Source organism: Platichthys flesus, chromosome 1 (genome assembly GCF_949316205.1).
Source record: "Platichthys flesus chromosome 1, fPlaFle2.1, whole genome shotgun sequence".
NCBI classification, from domain to species: domain Eukaryota; kingdom Metazoa; phylum Chordata; class Actinopteri; order Pleuronectiformes; family Pleuronectidae; genus Platichthys; species Platichthys flesus.
Genome location: NC_084945.1, coordinates 20,424,809 through 20,444,971, shown reverse-complemented (window position 1 = coordinate 20,444,971; position 20,163 = coordinate 20,424,809). Strand labels below are relative to the sequence as shown.

At 42.3% G+C, this 20,163-nt stretch overlaps 1 protein-coding gene across 3 annotated transcripts in view; it reads left to right on the top strand.

Moving 5' to 3' along the window:
- zgc:158464 (uncharacterized protein LOC791139 homolog) overlaps positions 1-20,163 on the top strand; it is a 97,644-nt gene that overhangs the window by 59,765 nt on the left and 17,716 nt on the right. Inside the window, exons 3-4 of one of the 3 annotated variants that reach the window (XM_062388553.1) lie at positions 9,088-9,306; positions 19,134-19,280. In XM_062388553.1, coding sequence (XP_062244537.1) covers positions 9,088-9,306; positions 19,134-19,280 — 366 coding nt within the window. Of the gene's footprint in view, positions 1-9,087; positions 9,307-10,199; positions 10,299-19,133; positions 19,281-20,163 lie in introns of all 3 variants that reach the window. The other 2 variants (XM_062388561.1, XM_062388570.1) reach the window with 2 other exon arrangements.

The window sequence follows — 20,163 nt, the reverse complement described above, 5'->3', positions numbered from 1 at the left end:
AGTAGCCATCTCGGATAAAGGGAACAAATCAATACCAAGCGTTCCAGCGTCTCCCTATCTGTCTCCCTTTCAGCCTGAAGACCCAACCTTTTTATTTTTGTCATAATGAGTTATTCACTGTTTCAAGTAATAGCAGTATTTTTTTTTCCTAATTTGCTTCCTCATTTATCTTCCTTTCATGCTTAAAAAGCCTTTATGAGCCATAACTTTGAAGTTTAGGAATAATAAGAGTGGAACTTTAAGTGCTCATGGGGTGTATTTGTAAAAGCTGCTACAGTTTGAACTTGCTGTTACATTACGAAGAATAAAACTGGGGTTATACAAAGTGCAGGTTGTGCAATATTGCAACAAGACAAGATGTGCGGCTGTCCTCTGGTTGTAACCCAGTTTGTGAATAAAATATGTCAGCGTTTCAGCGCGCATCGGTCTCTGCTAATGAGAGCATGCCCAAGGAGAGTACACTGACTGTGGGCTCCGCTCAGCGTGGAGGTGATAGAACTTAATTTCCTCGGATTTCTCAGCGGCGGCTCGTGTCTGAATTGTTGTGCTGCATGGAGAGATTATCGGATTATCACACAATATGGAAAAATGTTGAAGAGAGGAAAAAAAGCAGGAAGACTTTAAAAGGATGAGATTCTCTCCACCTGCAGGAAGGGTAACTGTTTAAGTGTGTGTGCTGGCTTTGTTTGAAAAAGCTTTCCTAACAAGACACCAAGACACTGCTTGCTCAGGCATTTTAACTGAGGACATTTAAATGACTGCAGTTGCTGTGTATTCATACGTATTTGACCTCTGTCCGACCCGTGTCTGTATTATACCAAGGCCTTTGCTACATCTCTTCCGTTTAGCAATGAATAGGCCTTTTCCTTCACAAGACATCTCTTTCTCAATTTTCCTCTCTTTCAGACAGAGAAGAATAGAATGAGCAGTCTTGACATCCCCTGTGGGAATGTGAAGTGCGGGGGTAGCGAGGGGGGGGGGTCTGCTGACTGTTGCTGGAGGCCTATCACCATTAATGGGCTATTGACCCCCCTTGGGTTGGGGGCATGAAGTGACTATTCATCACAGCCACATCCACGTGTCATCAGACTCCCCCATGTCCCCCCTCCGCTGCAACCACACAGGCAGATTAGGCATCACGACAAGAGGCGCTCAAGCATATTTCCTCTCTTTCCTCTCCTACCCTCGCTCGCTCTCCGTTTATCTCCACTCCTCTTACCAGTTCACTTCCCAGAACCAATCCCATCCCCATGCAGCATTCCCCTTCCAGCAGTCATACACAACCTGAACTCTGGGTAAACTCTTCTCTAATCCACCACCAGTCTTATCTCTGCTCAGGAACAATAGCCACAGAGCTAGCGCAGCTCAGAACCGCAGCCTGTAGAAAAATAGCTCCTCTCCCACTGGGCTGTTGGGCCCCTCTACATCCAACAGCATCAGCCAAGCAGCCTGTCGCCACTTCCATTAAGTCCTGCTCGCTGCCTGTCGAGAAAAGATTCCAGCATCTGTGTGTTTGACTTTCGTCCAAATGGAATTTCTATTTCTGCAGTTCTATCGATGACGTATCCAATCTGCAGTGGCTGCCACCTCGTCAGTATACTGATCTTCTGCTTGTCTTTTTGTTTGTGCCCTGAGATGCTACGTGAGTTAGCTTGAAGGGCTACTCTGTGATTCATGTAGGTTAGACAAGCATCTTTACAAGCTTCTGTCCCCATTCATCACCTATTAATGAGCTTTCACCTGAGTCCTAACAAGCTGTAATTGCAGTTGCGACCAACATGGGATCAATTGTGCGGTCCACACAGTTGCCCCTTCAGGGGCCAGTCATTTACATAGGTAAGGCATTGCCTGTGTTACACAGTGAGGCAGGATCTAACCACAGGGAGTCCCTTTACGATATTACATCATCCCACGTTAAACTGCAAATCCAGCTAATTACTCATTACTGAAAGCCAGACTTGGTTAATTAGCGATCTTTTCAGCAATGAGCTGTGTCTAAAAGGTTGAATTCAACTTTTGTTATCAGGTTCCAGTGTGGAAGATAAAGCTGGAGCCATTGGTAACAACATAATAGAGTATTCACAATTATGTTGAATTATTATGATATCACTGATATCACCGTGATTATCTATCAACGCAGGGAGCAGGTCCTCTTCCACAGAGCCCGTCATGTGGCCTTACTGTTATTCTACATTAGCCAAGAATGGACAAACAGTGGCTCTGTTGTGACTCACCTCAGTAAATCTAGTTAACATTTCTAAACGGCGTTTCTTTGGACAGAACCACTCAGTCTAAACGAATCTAGTCATGTCATTTCAGTGACCATAACTGCAGCTAACTGTGCTGACCACAGCAGAGCCTAGACTCATTCAGAAGCTGGATACGCTCACTTCCTCACTTTGACGCTGCTCATTATCTTTGTTTAGGCTGAGAGGATTTTAATTACCGGCATTTTTGTTAAGCGAACATCTATCTAGAAGATGAAGTAGATGGACTGACTGAATTAATCCTGGAACTGACAGCAACAATAAAGAGCAAACATCAGCTCACCATTTTATAAATGTTGTCATGCAGCAGTCATGTCTTTGTTGCCACTTTTGTTAAGTCTCAGTGGTTTAGAGGAATTAAGTCATATTTTAGGCAACTAATTGGTCCACAGAACCAGGGTAACTTGAGCATTAATCTGTCTTTCGCATTGTTTACTTTTTATTTGTTGATCTAAAAATAGATTTATTTAATCATGGTTCTTGTTTTCATAGATTACTTTTATTTATTTAATTCAGTATTCAACAATTATAATTCTTCATAGTTTTCATTAACAAAATTAATGTTGAACTTTCAAGGGCGTTCATTAGCTGCTGGAGATGGAGAGCCTTTGTACTGCTGTGCTTATTTATTATTCTCACCACTCCCTCATTTTGTGTAAGTCTCCCACTCTTTTGTTGTTCCCATCACTCTCCCCATTTCTGCCGCAGTCTCTTTGTTTATTTCTCCCTCAGTGACGAACTTGCGTCACCTGCCTGTCTTTAATTTTCAAAATGTCCCCTTTTCTCTATTCACCTGCTGTTGTTCTTTGTTTTAGTTTTTTTATCCATCTCCCCTTTTTTGACTCCAACTCTCCCCTCTCTTCTTCTCTCTCTGTCTATGTTACTCTTGCTTCCGTCATAACCCACCTCCCTCTTGTTTTTCAGATTTGTGTACGTTGTCTCTTTAGACTTATCCTCCTCTGCTCCAGTGGGGGAATGAATCGATATACATGTCAGCTTGTGAGGAAGAAACTCTTCAGCCTCTAATTCCCTCAGGCCATCTGGTCAATTGGCATACTTACGCATAGACAAGTACACACACCCACACTTGCATGCCTTCACTAACATATGTGACTGGCTACAAAACAACTTATTTTAAAGTTCTATATTTTCTTCTTAACGTCTTGTCTGGGAACAAATTAGTTGCGGTTTATTTAAAGTCCATTCAAGCCTTTTTTAGAAATGCTCTGAACTCCGGATATTTTCCAGAAATGATCTGTAAGGGTTTATGTGAAAACGCTAATGTACAAGTCATTTTTTGCAGACATTCCCTGGAGTTTCTCCTGCCAGCCTCGCTAGAAAAAACTCACTGCTAGCGAGACAAAACAGAAAAAAAAGAACACAAATATTTCAGATGTACCATGAACATAGAAGTTTTTTTTTAAGCATTTTGTTAAAAGGGCCGACATCGGTTTCAATATTCTGTAAACAAAAACACAGGATCTCTGCAGCGGAATTCATTTGTTAGGTCCTGTCGCTGCCTGCTGCGCCACCCCTCTCCAAGACACTCAGGAGATGTCTGTGCTGTTGGGGACGTGTCAGACTGAAGAATCTCTTGCTGCGTTACTCATAAGTGAAAAGCAAACTGCGGAGAACGCCTCTACCCCATTGTGCAGACATTTTCTGGAGTTCATGTCTGAAAAGGGCTTTGGATAGATGTGTAATGTTTTTTCACAGGGGCTGCACAGCTCTTTCGGTCTGCTTTAAAGACTACTCAATACATTTGTCTTTCATGAAGTATGGCTTCTTGCAGAAAAGACATTTATAAAAAAAGCCCAATCCAAAACTGGGTGAGTCAAGACCCAAAATACTCATCTCCCTGGGCTAAAGCAGGAATACTGTCTCAGCCCTGGATTCCAGGCTTCCCGAAACTGTGTGTGTGTGTGTGTGTGTGTGTGTGTGTGTGTGTGTGTGTGTGTGTGTGTGTGTGTGTGTGTGTGTGTGTGTGTGTGTGTGTGTGTGTGTGTGTGTGTGTGTGTGTGTGTGTGTGTGTGTGTGTGTGTGTGTGTGTGTGTGTGTGTGTGTGTGTGTGTGTGTGTGTGTGTGTGTGTGTGTGTCCGTGTCCGTGTCCGTGTCCGTGCTTGCATGTGTGTGTGAGTGACAGTCGGGCAGGCAGAGGCCTCGGAGTGTCCCCACCACAAGCTTGGCACAGTGTGAGCCAGGAGGAAGCAGGAGACAGAGAGAACAAATGGCATGGCGGAGTCTGCTCTGTCTGCAGGAGGCTGATGGAGACGCAGCAGCCCACAGACCCACGTCTTCTGCTCACAAATGGACAGATCTGTCATGTTTACAGAGAGACAGTGTCAGTGGCTGGACATATCTATGCTTATTGATTGCAGAAACTGTAAATATCAAATCAAGAGTGAAATGTTGAAATTGTGGAGGCTGTTAAAAAAGAAGAAATGATAATTTATTCCCTTTTGAGTTTGACTATGAGACATGAACATTTTATCAGAATGAAAGATGTGAGCACAAAGCTGGCAAGCTTGATTTGTCTTGGCTTAGAGTAACCATTCTCCCAGAGGTCTGTGGGGAGCAGTTGACGGCAAGAGTCTCCTCTCGGCTCCACTCACGGAAGCAGAATGACACTCAGTAGTAGCAGGCAGTCACGGGTCAAGGCACAAACACCTTCACTTGTCAGCCAGCTCTTTGACTGATGCACAATACCTGTGGGTGGCCTCTGATACAGCTTGAATCCCTGGATCAACATTTTTTGCACTTTGCAAACTCGGCCAGTCAAACAGAATGAAACCAAAGCTACAGAAATATGTCATCGCGACATAGAGGCTTTTCTGCAGAGGCTTTGTTAATCAAACCAGGAGCCTCTGTAAATGTGTGTCCTCGTTGGCGGGGCCATTGTCACTAGGCTAGGTTTACTGAAGTACATTTAAGTATTAGCTGTCATAAGCAGTTCAGCAATATAGCCTGAGTCTCTTTTTCTGTCTATATTTCACTGAAGCTCATTGTATGCTGATCAGAAAACCCACTAATATCTGGCTTTTGTCTGCGATAGGAATGTAAACAGCCTGCATTCGTCCCGGGTCAGTAGCCACGTGTTTCAAGGGGCTCTGACTCCCATCGTCCAATCTGCCTCAAATGATAACGGCTATCCGGGGTTCAAGATTGTTCTATAAATGTGACTTAGCTGGGAGAGCAGACAGGGCAAATCCTTGAAGCCTTTGTATTTTCTGGCCATTGTGTTCCTGGGGTATAAAGTCAATCGCATATAATCCTTCACTACTGCACAAGAGATCCCCTCAATCAAATCCAGATATTCACTGTGCCCCTGCAAGCGCTTTGCAGCAGCATGTTCTCTCTGGCTCAGTAGGAGTGGGCGAGTGGCAGTCAACAAGGGAGACAGATAAATGTGTTTTTAGTTTTACATATTAGAAGCTTTAGCCTTTGCAAATAAAACCACAGTCATTGTTTCCTCCTTTCTGTGCAACCACTTTTTATTGGTTGGCGAGAATGGAAGAATAAGACAGGAGTGGTCTGGCTGATGAGGGCTTGATGGTCTGGTCACTTTTTTTTATGCAGCAGGATGCGTCTGCCAGGTTGGTTGCAGTTAATGTTTCTTGATTTAATCCAGAGCTCTCTTCCTGCCCTTGCAGAAGCCACGATAATATGCCCAGAGGCCTCCTCCCGTAGTAAGTGGAACAGGAGCCTCTTTGGATTCATTGCAAAGAATATATTCATCTCTCTCCCACAGGATTAATCTCTCTAGTTCATGAACCAGAGAGGAAGATGATAACAGGCACTGGATCTGTCACTTGTTTCAGAGCTTAGCGCTTTTCCTTAGCTGCCTGTGATTTTATATTTTAGCTCGCATGTGGAAACCGACATTCGACTGAGGCATGCTCTGCAGCTGAGGTTTTATGACAGCCAGTATCTATGTCCTTTCTCATTAGGGAGAAATGGTTTTGAGCTTGAATGCAGCTGTTTGCCTCTCAACAGTGCGCTCCGCTGTCCCCACACTCATCTTTTTTAGTGGCACTAAACAGATGGTTGCGGTCAGGGCTGCTGCTGCTGCCGCTACATGGCTGTTGAAGCCCTGTTGCTGTTGCTTAAAATACTTGAAACATCCTGAACTTTTAAAGGACAACAGAGTCTTTGTAGCAACACTGGATGCCTTGAAATGTCTTCTTTCCTCCTGGTTGCCCAGCGTGAGTAAATAGGGGGAAATAAATGTTGCTTTTCACGGGCTTGAATGAAGGGGTTGCAAAGGCCAAGTCAACCAAGGCAAAAGAGAGGAAGTGCAGAATCTGGACAGGAACTCTGACATCCGGGGAGGTATGAGGCACATCAAGGGAGGGTGTGGTGCGTGACCTCTCACCCTAAACAGAGGCTAGAGGTCAAAGACGGAAGATTGACTGCAGCTGTGTTGCAACATGCAACCCTGCTGCCATGCCAATCACTGTAATTAGCCTAGACAGATGTGTCCCCACCCACTTTAGCAAACATGCTTTAACAGGAGCTGACAGAAGGAAAATAGTGCAAGGATGGAAGGAAACAAGGAAGAGAAGGGAGGTTACAAGGAAAGGAAAACTCATAAACAGCGGGAAGGAAGCCAACAAGGCTCCTATCTCCAGGAACAGGATTCTCAATCCACTGCAGCAGTTTATCGACTGCAGCCTGCTTATATTAAAGAGTTCACCCCACAAGATTTAGTCACCACCTCAACCACCTCACCCTGAGTGCCCCCCTTCCCCACCCTCTCTCCTTCTACCCCTGTAAAGAGCTATTTGTTCGTCTGCTGGGGAGGTAGGACATAATCATACCGAGATCTCATAATACCACGTCTTTTAACTGCCAAGATCAAAGAGTGCGAGTTTGCCTAATGCGGGATTACGCAGAGATACGGGACCCGGCAGCCGCCTCACCTCGCTCCTCCACCACCACCACCAGCGTGGTAGCTCCATTAGGCTCTACGCATTGCTCAGTTTTCCGCAAGAGCTCCCCTGGGCTAAGAGGCAATTATGCAGCAGTGTGGCATAATATTTCATTCGCCTCACATTGCATTACTCTATGATGGTAGCTGGCCGCTAACAGCTTCATGTGGCCCCGGAGGAAGGGTGCAGGGTGCTAACAACTTCATATGAGTGGAGAGAGAAGAGGAGGGGAGAGAGTTCTCAAGGGCATGGCGCTTCATTAGGAGTCAGGTCGGTTTCACCTCTCCGTATGGAGAATAAAAGGATTCAAATGCATCCAAGTTAAGGTCCAGTCATGTTAAGTAGGTAAAGAAAAACAAGAACAGGAATTCAAGCACTAAGTTTAAGATTATGAGCCTAACCTACTTTTCAGGAAATCACTTTGAAATGGTAACATGACAAGAACACAAAGCCACAGTGAGTTATTCTATATTTCTCAGAAATGTAATTTTTAAAGCATATTTCAAATCTCATATGAATATCTATTTTTTCAGCTTACTTTAGAGCAGTGTCCAAAAAAAAAGAGGTTAAGTCATGATTATCTATCTATTCATGGAAAGTATGGACACAGCTTCATCTACAGACAAACCAGATATCTAGTTATGTCTTTAAAACTGAGAGAACTTGTGCCTCTATCATCAGGTTGCATCTAGGAAGAAGGAAACATGAAGGTCTCATTCGGTAACGTGTGACGATTTCAAAATAAACACCATTATGCCCTCAATAGTTTTTCAACCTGCCACTGTGATAGATACCAACCACATTAAGAGACTTGTAGCTTTCTGGTCCAGTGATTCTGGCACCGCTCTCTCGCTCCCGATCTTTGGATGAGTGACACATGCCACAGAGCAGCTGACAGATTGTGCTTGGAGCTGCTGAGTCCAACATTTTCACTATTATTGTTTTAGTTTAGAGGAAATCTCTGGCCTCCGTCTGGGTTTATAAAATAATGTGAGAATTGACCATCTTACAGAATTTGACAGCACTGTAGATGTAGTACGCTGATGCTCGTCAATGGCAGCCCATTAAACACTTTTGTCCAGAACTAGATATGTAGACAACAGTTTACGAAACAGAATACAAACTTCTAAACAGACTAAGGCTCTTTTTGCAGTTGCACCTTCATCACAATAATTTGTGCCTCATCAGTGATAAGGTTCAGTGGATTGTTTGATTGTTCACTACTGATGTACGATTTTTGCTGAATTCACGAAGGTCCGTGTGTGAGCTCAAGTCTCAGGTCATTCTCTTCCTGACCTCTCTGTCTTCTGTCATCAGTAAACAATCACCTCATGTACGAAGCTCCCTTCCTTATAAATCACACGTCCTATCAACGATAACCTTCTACTTCTAGACCACAATTGTTTGGGGAATTTACACTTGACTGATAATTAAATTTCATTAAACAATTTACAACTCATCAACATGATTTATTAATGATTTATATAAATTAACTACATTATTTGACTTTGACATGAGTCCATTGTGTGTCAATTTGTCAACCTTTAAATATTGTTAATTACCAGCCATACAACCTGAGTCTACAAGGTGATGTATTTGTGCCTCTGAATCTGCAGTCTGATGTCATCAGCCATATATTGTTATTTTGTCCCTCATTCAGATAAGTTCTATATAAATATAGTCGCCCATTAATCGCATTACGTTTTAAATGAGAAATTCATGCGTCATTATTTACAAAATGTGTTCCTCTAGACCTCGTAAATTCACCAACTGTCATAAATCCTAATTTCTCATTTATGCTACAGATTGTTTTTTATTTTCTTTGAGCCGTTTTCATCAATATTTATTTCAGGCACCAAACATTAACCACCAGTCTTTCTCCTTGGTCGTAGAAATCCGATCTTCTGGACGAGCGCAGAAGGAAGGATCTGTGAAGCAGCTGCCCTTGTACGACACGCCATATGAACCAGCCGAGAACGGCGGCGACTCGGACCATGAGCGCTCGCGCTGCCCAAGAGAAAGCCGACTGCCCCAGGACGATGAACGACCTCCCGAGGAGTATGACCAACCCTGGGAGTGGAAGAAAGAGCGGATTTCCAAAGCGTTTGCAGGTACGATGATCACTGCAGAGAGACAGTAGAGTGAACTTTATTATACCCATTCACAGTAAGTTTAAATATCCATTGACATAACATGCAACACAAGGAGAAATAGCTCAAACAAGCCAGTATCTTACTGAATAGAATAAAAAGACACTTGATGAAAATTGCCTAATTTATTTAAAATGCTGTATTTCTGTATACCTGTTGTTTAACTGTAAGAAAACAAGCTATGTTCGATCCAAATGAAAACGCAATTGATTTTAACTTAAGCACTTAAAGGTGTAAGTTGTAATGTCAAAAATGTAGACAGTGAAACTGCTTTTATGTTAAAATTCACTTTATCAATGCCTGCTTTTCAATAAGGGTTTGCTGTTTTCCATTTCAAGATTTTAACACAAAAAAATCTGAAACTGTTTCTGCTCTGCTTAACTTACCGAAGCGTCTGTCTTTTCCAGCTCTAACAAATGTGATTGTTGCTTCTGACAGGCTTGATGGCTCTGCTGCTACTGCTGCTTTAAACTCTCCTAACACTGTTTTTTCCTTCTGTGTTTAAACACCAGATAAGTTCACTTACAGGTGTCAAGCTGTTTCGATCCAGCTGCTGTCTGTTTATGTCTGTGCTGCTCGGGGGGAGCATGATTGGTTGTGCAGGTGCATGTAGGTGCAGGTGTTATTCGCTGTTTTTTGGGAGCTTCAGCATGGCTAACACAGCCATAACATCAAACAGGGCTGTTCCTGGACACAATACGGCTTTGGAATATAAATATGCAACCCAAATTTAAAAATGAAAAAAGATATGCCAAGCCTTTTAACTGAAAAAAGAAAATCAGCAACCCTTTATCTCCATCTATTTTTCATCGTCCCTTTTCTCTTTATATTTTTTTCTTTTTATCCTTGACCAGCTCTGCTTTGTTATGACTGCATTAGCTACGAGGGCTCTGTAAGTGGCACTGGATCAGGTCCCCACAGAAGAACGGACTGCACCTCTAAATCCCTCACAGGTACCGGTGGAGATGGGGCTGGGGGTGTGTCTCTTGTCTGTCTGTGTATGTTCATGTTAGCACTGTGACACTGATGACTTTCCAGCTTGCACCGAACCTTGTGGTGTGGGGCTTAATTGTTACGTCAATCTTCAGCACCTCGGTGAAATATGGCTCGCCACATGTGGAGCTAAATTGTCAAATGTGTTTGAGCTTTATAGAATTGTAGATTAAAATATCATTGAGTGAGACACTAAATGAAAAGATCGTACAAATACATTTTCATTGTTTGTACAGCTTTGTTCTTTTATTATTATTTCTAAATATATTTTCTTTTACAAAGTATAGATTTTAAATGGCATTTCCATAAAGCTCTGTGTTGTTAAAAAATGTTGATTACAATACAGAGATTGACAGCATAATAATATAATCCCCTATGGTGTCAATCTGCTGATTGACTCAAATGGGGAGTGGGGACTGCTTTAATAATAATAATACATTTTATTTATACCGCACCTTTCATATATAAAATGCAGCTCAAAGTGATCAAAGTATAATTATATCAAAGACTTGAAGTAAGATGGATCAATAAGAACACATTTGCAATGAAAAAAAGACTAAAAAACCAGAAAAAGTTATAAAATTAAGTTAAAAAATGAAGATATACTGACAATGGTGTTAAAACGTTTTTTTTATTAAAAGCATGATCATAGAAATAAGTCTTGATTCTTTTCTTATAGCTATAAACAGAAGTAGCTTGTCTGATGTGTTGGTAGTTTAAATGCCATAAAAATGAAAATTCATTAAGCTCCCAGATTCAGTCAGTAATTCATGTTGACTGATGTAAAACATCAAAATATGATGCTACAAGTTCCAACTAGCCTGTGTTTGTTGATTCTAACATTACTATCCAAAACCATCAGAAAAGCCCTGTATGGTTCTAATATGGCATTATGGCTCTCTCTATGAAGCGGAGAGAGACTGAGATGATGCTGAGGTGGACTCCACTGTAATATATAATATATTTAAATGTGTGTCAAGTCTCTTATGTGGCATTAAATGGTAGCAAGCTCATGAATCTCATTTGTGGGAGAAGAAAAAGAGGCACAAGAGACTGTTCAGTTTATACCTGCAGGTGATGTGGGCATGTTTTATTAGCAGCCGTTCTCTTTACTCTTTAAGATAAAGTCACCTCTAAATGTGTAAAATCATTTTAGGCTTGTTTAGAAGAACAGAATTAATGATGTGAGTGATGGAGTTACTGCGATGTGTCAGCAGTTCTGATTAACAAAGAGCCCATTCGTATTTGGACAAGCTTAATCAAACTATGACATGTATTTGTATATTGATCCATCACCTCTCTAAGTTTTACTTGTGTTTTTTCCCTTAAGTCCTGTTTCACGTTAACGTCTGTGTATTGTAGCCACTGAGGTCTTCACAGGACTCACGATGCTCTGCCTGTCATTAGTTAAATAAGGGATGCTGCATTCTTAATCACTTTCCTTCTTGCCCTCATTATTTTCCTGTCAAGCCGCACTCGGAAGAGTTTGTCTAGGGTGCTATTTACTAACACATCCATCTTACAACCTCCCCAAGGAAGGCAGTGTCCCTCTTTTGATGATGATTATTTCAATTTCCATTGGATGGCAAAGTGTTGGCGGGGAATTCGGGAGCTAAGTCTTTAAGTTCTCTTTCAAAGAAGAAAGCGGCAGAGCAAAAAGCTCTTTGATTAACAGCACGTCGTCCTCGCTCCTGGTTATGTTTTATTCAGGCAGGAATAATTCCGCTTTACTTTGGAGACAGAAAAGAAAGACGGATGAGACAGACGTCTGTGGGAACAGCCTTGTCAACAGAGGCTTGTTGGTTTTTGAGACCTGCCGTGGATCAAGACATCAACAGGCTTAGAGAAAGTTTCCCACCTTTTAAGTTTTTTATTCTGTGTGCATTCTGTCTGCACCTGATGCTCTGATCTTCCCTCCACTGTCAAGAAGGTACACACTGCTCCAGCATTTAAATCCACTTGTGAGCCTTCTCTGACAATCCCATAATTCCTCACTTCATAAGTCATACCTGTGTTCTGTGTCTTTCAACTTGAAGCATACTATAATGTCAGACTTTGGCAGGTTACCCTGATCTTGTCCTGAGAAGTTCCATCTTAAACAAAACGAGATGTCCATGTCGTCTTTGATTATAAAGCAAGTTTTAGCTGCTATATAAATAATATAAAATAAATCAGACTGTCAGGTTGAAGGAGCTAATAATCCCGGTAAAGCTGGCAAGAGCAGGCTACATCCGATACATCCCACCCCCTCCCATCAGCCCTTTCGTCAAAGCTACGAAAAGCTCTCTGTCTGCTACATTATACAATAGAGTTTTTTTAATCTGGTAACTTCGGCAACATTAGCCTGCTCTGCACCAGTAGTGATGTATTTTCTGTCTATGTTTATGCCTGAGCTGATGAAGGGAGAAGCCCTGGTGTCAGAGAGACAGAATACGCTACAGAGACTAGGAGCAGGGCAGAAAACCCTGATGAGCAACCTCTGTATTTTCCATTGCCCCCGATAAAAAACAAAACTTGACATTAAAAGGAAGGATTCCGGCCTAAAAAAGAAATTGATGTAGGACAAGAACACATTCATAGTGTAATGACTCATACTGCCACAGGGGAAGACAATGTTTTCACCCCGCAGGTTCAACTTCCTCTTTACCAAACCGCTCATGTTTGTCTGAGTGGTCAGCACATGCTCAACATTAACAGAGGCTGCTTTGTATGTTAAATAGTTCTTAGGCCTGTATTCTGCTTTGGATATTAAATAGTTCTTGGAGAGTTTGTTTGTCACTGGCATTTAGACACTTGTATCACTCATTACTTAAGTTCTGGATGTTTTCTTTTGTCTCATTTGTCCTCGTTTTGATTTATGGTTAATAACACTTCTTGGTCGGCCCACATCGCTCACATGCGGTGTGAGACAGTTTTAATTATTTGCTCCACAGCCTTTACTTATACTTCATCATACATTTCTCCGATGAACAACTAGTTTGCTAAATCTAACAATACTGTTACTGATGATGATTTTCATGCAGACTAAGAGTTGGGTTACGTACAGTTTTTATGAAATTTTACACCGGAGTCATGAGGTTGTGGACTTTACAATAAGAGCTAGAGACGTCTGGACGTGTTTGCTCTTGTACCTAAGGGATCCAGGTCAGGCTTTGATTTCACGGTTGATTTAGAGTCTTATTCTATGTTTTACTTTGTTTAGTTGAACCCTGTAACTAGATCTCCACAGCAGTAAAGCTGTTTCTATAGATACACTCTGCGTTGGAGCCCTCAGGAGAAGAAGCATATATTATTCTCTGAAGTAAAAGCTCAAAGTGAATTTACATTTAAATCGGAAAGTTGAAACAGATCTACGTGTATTTATCTATTATATCAAGAGCATTTTTTCTTATGTCTTACAGTCAGAGGAGGTTTAGCCATTTCCCGGTTTAGTAACTCCATTGTTAGGTCTCTGAAGAACTACATTTCCTTTATTATGTTCCTATAGTTTTTGAAGCACTTTATGTCTGTGTAATATCCATGACTAACGGGAATGTTTACTGTTTGGATTTTGGAGTCACATCAAAACCTTCACAGTTTATATCCCAACAATTATTCAGGAAATGAATGTGTCTGCAAACTAAGTAGTAACAGATAATGAAAAAAGATCCTTATATTAAACCTTGGTGTGTCTATACATAATACATAAGTGCAAAGTGCTGCCTATGCCCTCCCTCCATGCTATAACACAATAATGCAATCTGCAGACTATTTGTCTTCATTACTGATAGTGGAAGGGGAGCAGACTAATGCTCCTGGCTACAGCCCTTTTTCCTCAGTTGTCCCTATCGCTGCCTGCACGCTCGCCTCTTTACAACACTTGGTCTGTTGGTGTTATTATTCACTATAGGGCTATCTCCTGACAGGTATGCACTGGAATGTAAATTCCCTGCCTTGTTAAGGTGCTGGGAGGCTGTGTATTTGCGGTTTGGTTAATCACTCATCCCGGCTGTTGCCCCCGCCACCCTTTCTAGAGCGAACACACACACATACACCTGCCATAGCCTCCTTCCTTCCTCCCTGAGTAGGTGATGGATGATCCTGAAGGTGAAGAGTTAGAAAGACATTTTTGAATTTGAACCACATTAAGAAAGTGTGCTCGCACGACCATCGGTTTAAGCCCTTTGGGTAACGCATGTGGCACACTCAATCACACACCCAGACACGGACACGCCACCATGGGAAACTTGAACCTCGTCGCAGCAGGAGTGGGCTCGAGAGCCATTGTTACTTAATCTCCTTGCCCTCTGTTACCTCCTAGTAACTCCTTTCACTCTGCTCCTGGCCAGCGGGGAATGTGTGTTTAACGGTAGAGATAAGAGAAGGTGCCGTCTTAAGTTGCTCCCTCTGGTCTCTGGAAGCTTTATGGTTTTTTAATGAATCTTCGCAGGCTTAACGACTCAGAAATCTGAGGCTCATGTGTAATGTCCCAAAATAAATAATTGATTCAGTTCCAGTCCTGCCCTGATTATTTGCGCCAGCTATTTTGTTGGTGCCATGGTTCTGTCTCTCACTATGCTTGGATGATCCAGTCTCCCCCCCCCCCCCCCCCGACGCTGTCTGTCACTCAGCGACTCTGGCTCATCCTCCTGTCCTCTGCTGAAACGCCCTGCTGATAACCTTCCTGACAGCCCTCTTTCTTGGGCCTCAAATGTGTCCTGCCGTCTTTCTCTGGGTGCCGCCACAGGTGTTATCTTCACTCACACACATTGGTCACACACAACAGCACTGTAAACCTTCCTCACAAAGTATAGAAGCAGCACATCATCAGCGGCCAGACGTCCCTCCTCCACCACCCCCTTCCCCCCTTTTATAAAAGAGTGAGGAAAAGGCCTCGCTGTCATCTCATCCCATTCCTGTGGCACTTTCATTTTTTTATACACACACATGGTCTTTCATAACAGATTTTTGCTTTGAAAGAGATCTGGACCGTATAATGTGACGGATACAGTTTGAGGAGAATTATGAGGTGGCATTTTACTTCCCCCCCTGAGTATTACACAGTTGTTATATGCAATGATTCCGGTGCCGATGGAACAAACACGTCTTCAGAGGAGGCTGGTAGTTGTGTTCAGAGCTTTTCCTGCTCATAATGTGCGTTATAAACATCACAATCTTCCGGCTTGTATTGAATATGCATGCAATTAGCCAACCAAATTAAGCTGAACTAAATTAAATGGCGTTGGTGGAAACAATTGTAGCCGGTGATTTATGGCGCTGCAACTGTTTACAGTGATGTAGTGCCATTGGCTAATGAAAAGCCTGGGTAAACAAGCACCTGGCTTTAAAAATAGATGCGCGCATAGAAGAACAAAGGGAAGGTAAACTCGGATAAAATAGGCTTTAGCCACTGTTCAAGTGCTGTCATATAATTAATCAGCTGTAGCATATGCAGATCTCTGAATGCACATACTGAAATTGGCGGTAAATCAAGGTGACGTCACGGCAGAATCGTACTTATCCGAAGCTCGCTGGACACCTGAGTGAAACATGAAGCTTCCAAGTCCCAACAAGGCCATGTTTGTATAGTAAACCTGAGTGACGGGGCGCTTTGTCGATTTCAGAATCGTTAATAGCCTCTATTCCTATGTCAACAGCAGGCTTTGTGTACTAATATGGATTGAGGATTATGCAGATGAGAGATAGCATATAGATCCAAATGCAGTCAGATAAGATGACAAAGATGCGGTAATCTTTGGACGTATTTACATGGTTCTTTAGAGAAAGTCACTAGGCTCGTTAAAATCTCTTTGTGTTCACTTTTCAAGAAAGGAAGAAACAAACATGACTGCCATTTATCACAATAATCCAAATCAGATCCTTTCAGATTGTAGACTGTGGTCGTGTATCTGGACAGTGTCTTTCTGCAGTTCCCTTTTTTTTAAACTAGTGCAGTGTCTGTTTTAAATCTGCCTGTTAGAAATGAGCTGCTTACTTGGCCTGTGGTGATACAGGTTGCAGCTTTTTTCAGAAAATATTAAAGTGACCAGTAGTAATTGAGCAGCAGCCAGTTAAAGACCTGCTGCACAGAGCCCTGAAACTGAGAACCAGTTGTCGTCACCGAACCAACATTGATGTCTCCCAGCCCCTGCTGCTACAGAGCTCTGGTCACTGTGTTAATTAAAATGTTAATTATATTGAATAAATCTTGAATCCAAATCAAACTAAATCCAGCACTGCACTACCTTGGGCCCTGAACAATACACATGCAAAGTGGCACTAGGAGCAAGGTAGAATATCAGATTGACACGTTTGATTTTCAATGTTACTGACCCAATTATGCTCCTTCAGAACAGGAAGTGTAAACAGCTTCAAATTTTTACTTTTTGTCACACTGTTCAGGCATGCTGGTCCGCACACACAACTGGAAGGCACTGTTATATATATTGATATTCAAAATATTGAATGTCAAAATCACACCAAACAGGGCCTTTAAAATACCCAGACCCAGATTTCTGGAATTAGTAAAAAGATGAGCCGTTTTCTACCCAAATGACTGAGGAATGCTAGATAGTCTAAAGATGGACTCAACCATTACGACATGGCATCGAGAGACAATGATAATTCACACAGGCCTTGAAACTGCTAGCATTTCTGAATACATTCTAAGAGTTTCAGTCACACACTTTTCTAAAAAGAAAACATCTGGATCGGCTTACCTTAATTTCCACCCTGCTAAATGTAATTTTTCAGCTGTGCATCCGAGCGAGTGTGAGTGTCATCTCCTGGTCCTCAGTGCGAGGCTGCAGAGCACAGGCAGCCTTCTGCTCCCCAAACAATTACACGCTAATCTGCAATGTGAAATGAGTATTAGGCTTTTAATCTCATAGGAAGAGAGGCCCCTACTTTACCCCAAAGTAGAGGAAGGTATATTATCTTCCAGAGTTTGTGACCTTCCGTCTCCATTCCCAACCGCTCCACCACGGCACAGCTCACCCATCAGGAATAAACGGCGAGCTTCTCCTGCTTCCAGCCACCTTTCTCCAGATTACCCCCCTGACACTGCAGGCCCAGTGATTTAATTGCTTGTCAGACTGAATATTCTCCCGTTTTCTCCCTTCATATTGCTCGCAGATATTGCTTCTCATTACCATGTCTTGTACCACCGCCGCGCTGCAATTCCTTGCAGGGGTGGAAGACAGACAAGTCCAGAAAATGACGCTCACCCTCCCACTGAAAATCAGCCTGTGTACCAGCCAGTGAGTAGACTGTGTCACACTAAAGGTTGTGAATACAGCTGCATTATTTTCATCTTAGGCAGCTGAAGTGGCTCTTAGTCAACCAAGAGGGGCGTCATACTGTCACACTGATGATTTCAGAGCATGTTGATGCACTGGGGCGTCAGCGGACACTGAAGGGTTTTCTTGCCAATTTTAACCAATAGTTTAATCTGGATTGTATATTTCACCATATGATCTGATTTATTTGATTTTAAACCTTCACTTTTTCTGATTTAATGTATATTTCTTTTTTATATATTCTGGTTTTTGGAACTCGACTGATTTTCTTATAAGACTCACGGGAGGTGATGTGCATTATTTGACTTCCCTTCTCTTTTAGGAAACATATACAGTGAGAAGTGTCACTGTTTTCAAGGTTTCCTGTTTTTCAATTTAAAGCATTGTCTTCCATTTGCAGCAGCCGTCTAATGAAATCACATTGAAATCAGTTCATCCTAAGATCTCCAGCCCCAAGGACACTCACGTTTATTGATTTCTTAATAGCGGTGTGCTGGAAGATCCGTTTTTGGGTATCAATGTAAAAACAAATGTAAATAACAGTCACTGACTCACAATCTGAACCTTCAGATGAACATTAGCAGTGGCTCTCCAGAACAATATATCTTTATTAACTTTGACTTCCTACACAAACTTTCACTTGGATGGTGGAAAAGCATTGTCTCTCTCCATCCAAAGTTATTAAGTATCCTCAGCTATTTAACAAGTGGCCCTTACTCAGTGACAGATGCATTTGCAAAGGCGCCTAATTCACTCTGGTAATACCCTGGGTGGACATTATTTAAGGGGCAAAGCCTGGCGAGTGTCCATTATCAGGATGGATTGCTGCCAGGTTTGTTCCAGTGAAGGATATTGTCTACATTGTTGTTTATTTTAAAAGAGGCCTAAGGTCTTCATCTTTTTTCAAAGCTGCACACTGAGACTAGCAGCAGACAGACAAGCTAATGTAATGTATCAGTGCCTGTCTGTAGCTGAGCTGTAGGCACTTTTATATTTCTTAGTCTGTACCTTTAAGGCACATGAGAATAAAGTGAGTCTGGCAGGATTTGAGTCTTGTATCTGAGGATACTTCATGTCGGGGCGATGGAGAGGGGAAGGGTGGGCTTAGGGTCCAATAGAATTTTATTAAATTTGAATCCAGACTCATTATGGATGCAAAACCTTTCAGGTCACTTATAACTTTCACGCCTCAGTTCTTTAGTTTCCTTAATCAGCCTGGAACCAGCGATCAAAACCCTAACTTATCTTCCTTTTTTCAGTGCTGTTGTATTCCTTCTTCCTCTAGTCTCCAGCGGCTGCTGATTCTTGGATAAGAACTTACTGTAAATCCGCTCTCTGTCCCGATGCTGGCATCTTCAGCTCTTATCTTACCTTTCCTCCTTTTTCTCTTTTTCCTCCCTCTGTTTGCTGTCATTGCTTCCCTTTCTTCACTCCCTCTGTGGTTGTCCATATATGCCTCCTGTCAATGTCCTGTCCTTCCCTCCATCTCTCCTCTGGTGACTTGGGCAACACTTGCAGTAGAGATTAAAGTGATCAAGGACCTACCATGGCCCCCTCCTGTCGGCCAACTCAACACCAGACCTCCCCTGGTGGAGGAGCTGGAGTCTCCCTCCCAGACACCTCAGCCCTCGCCAGGACAGACGAGCTGTGACCAGCACCACCATGGTGGGTGTTGGTGTTCACATTGTCTAGTGTATTTTCTTCAAGTTACCGTCCCCTCCCCGTCAGTCCTTCCATTGTCGGTCCATCCATCTTCCCAATCATCCATCCGTTCATCCGTCACCATCTTCCAATGTGGCTGTCTGTCCGTCTTTCTGATTTAATTATCGAATAGTAAAGCATGTGTGTGTGTTTATGGGTTTTTATTCTTCATTCATAAGTGTGGTCTTTCAGTTTGAGAGCAGAATTTGTTGATGTCAAATTTAAGTGTCATGACTTTATTGTGGATGTGTTAGCTTCACTTCATTAAGAGTCTTGTATGTTTCTTTAACTAGGTTCATGCATCTCTTTTAGAAGTAAAGCCAACTCATCGACAAGTTCACCTGGCGTTGTATTGGGATATTTTTGACAGACTGGAAATCTGTCAAATCAACAAAATATTGGAGCGCATAGTTTGAGCACGAGCAGAGCAAATCTAAGAACAAGCACGCAATATTTTATTTCAAGTGCAAGGTTTTGAGAAAAAGCATTACATTAAGTCCTGTTCTCTAACTGAAAGACCATGCTCTCGAATAAAGAGAGGAAAAAACCCATGTTTGTTTGCTCCCACTAAATCACTAGCTGTAACCATGAAAGGTTGCATATTCCTATGAAAGCATTCTTTTAAATGTGCTGGTCGGTAATGACTGACTTAAAGAGTCAACATCTTTTAGAGGCTCTGTATTATGTGAATTTTGGTATTCACTCAGTAATGGCTGTACTTTTCCATCTGGATTACATGTGGCAGAAAATCTCTAAGTTTTGTGCAGGTTTTAGGGCTGAAGGCTCATTAGTTTTAATTGTGCTCAACTGCCTTCTGCATGCGTAATTGCCATTTGCTGTGACCCCC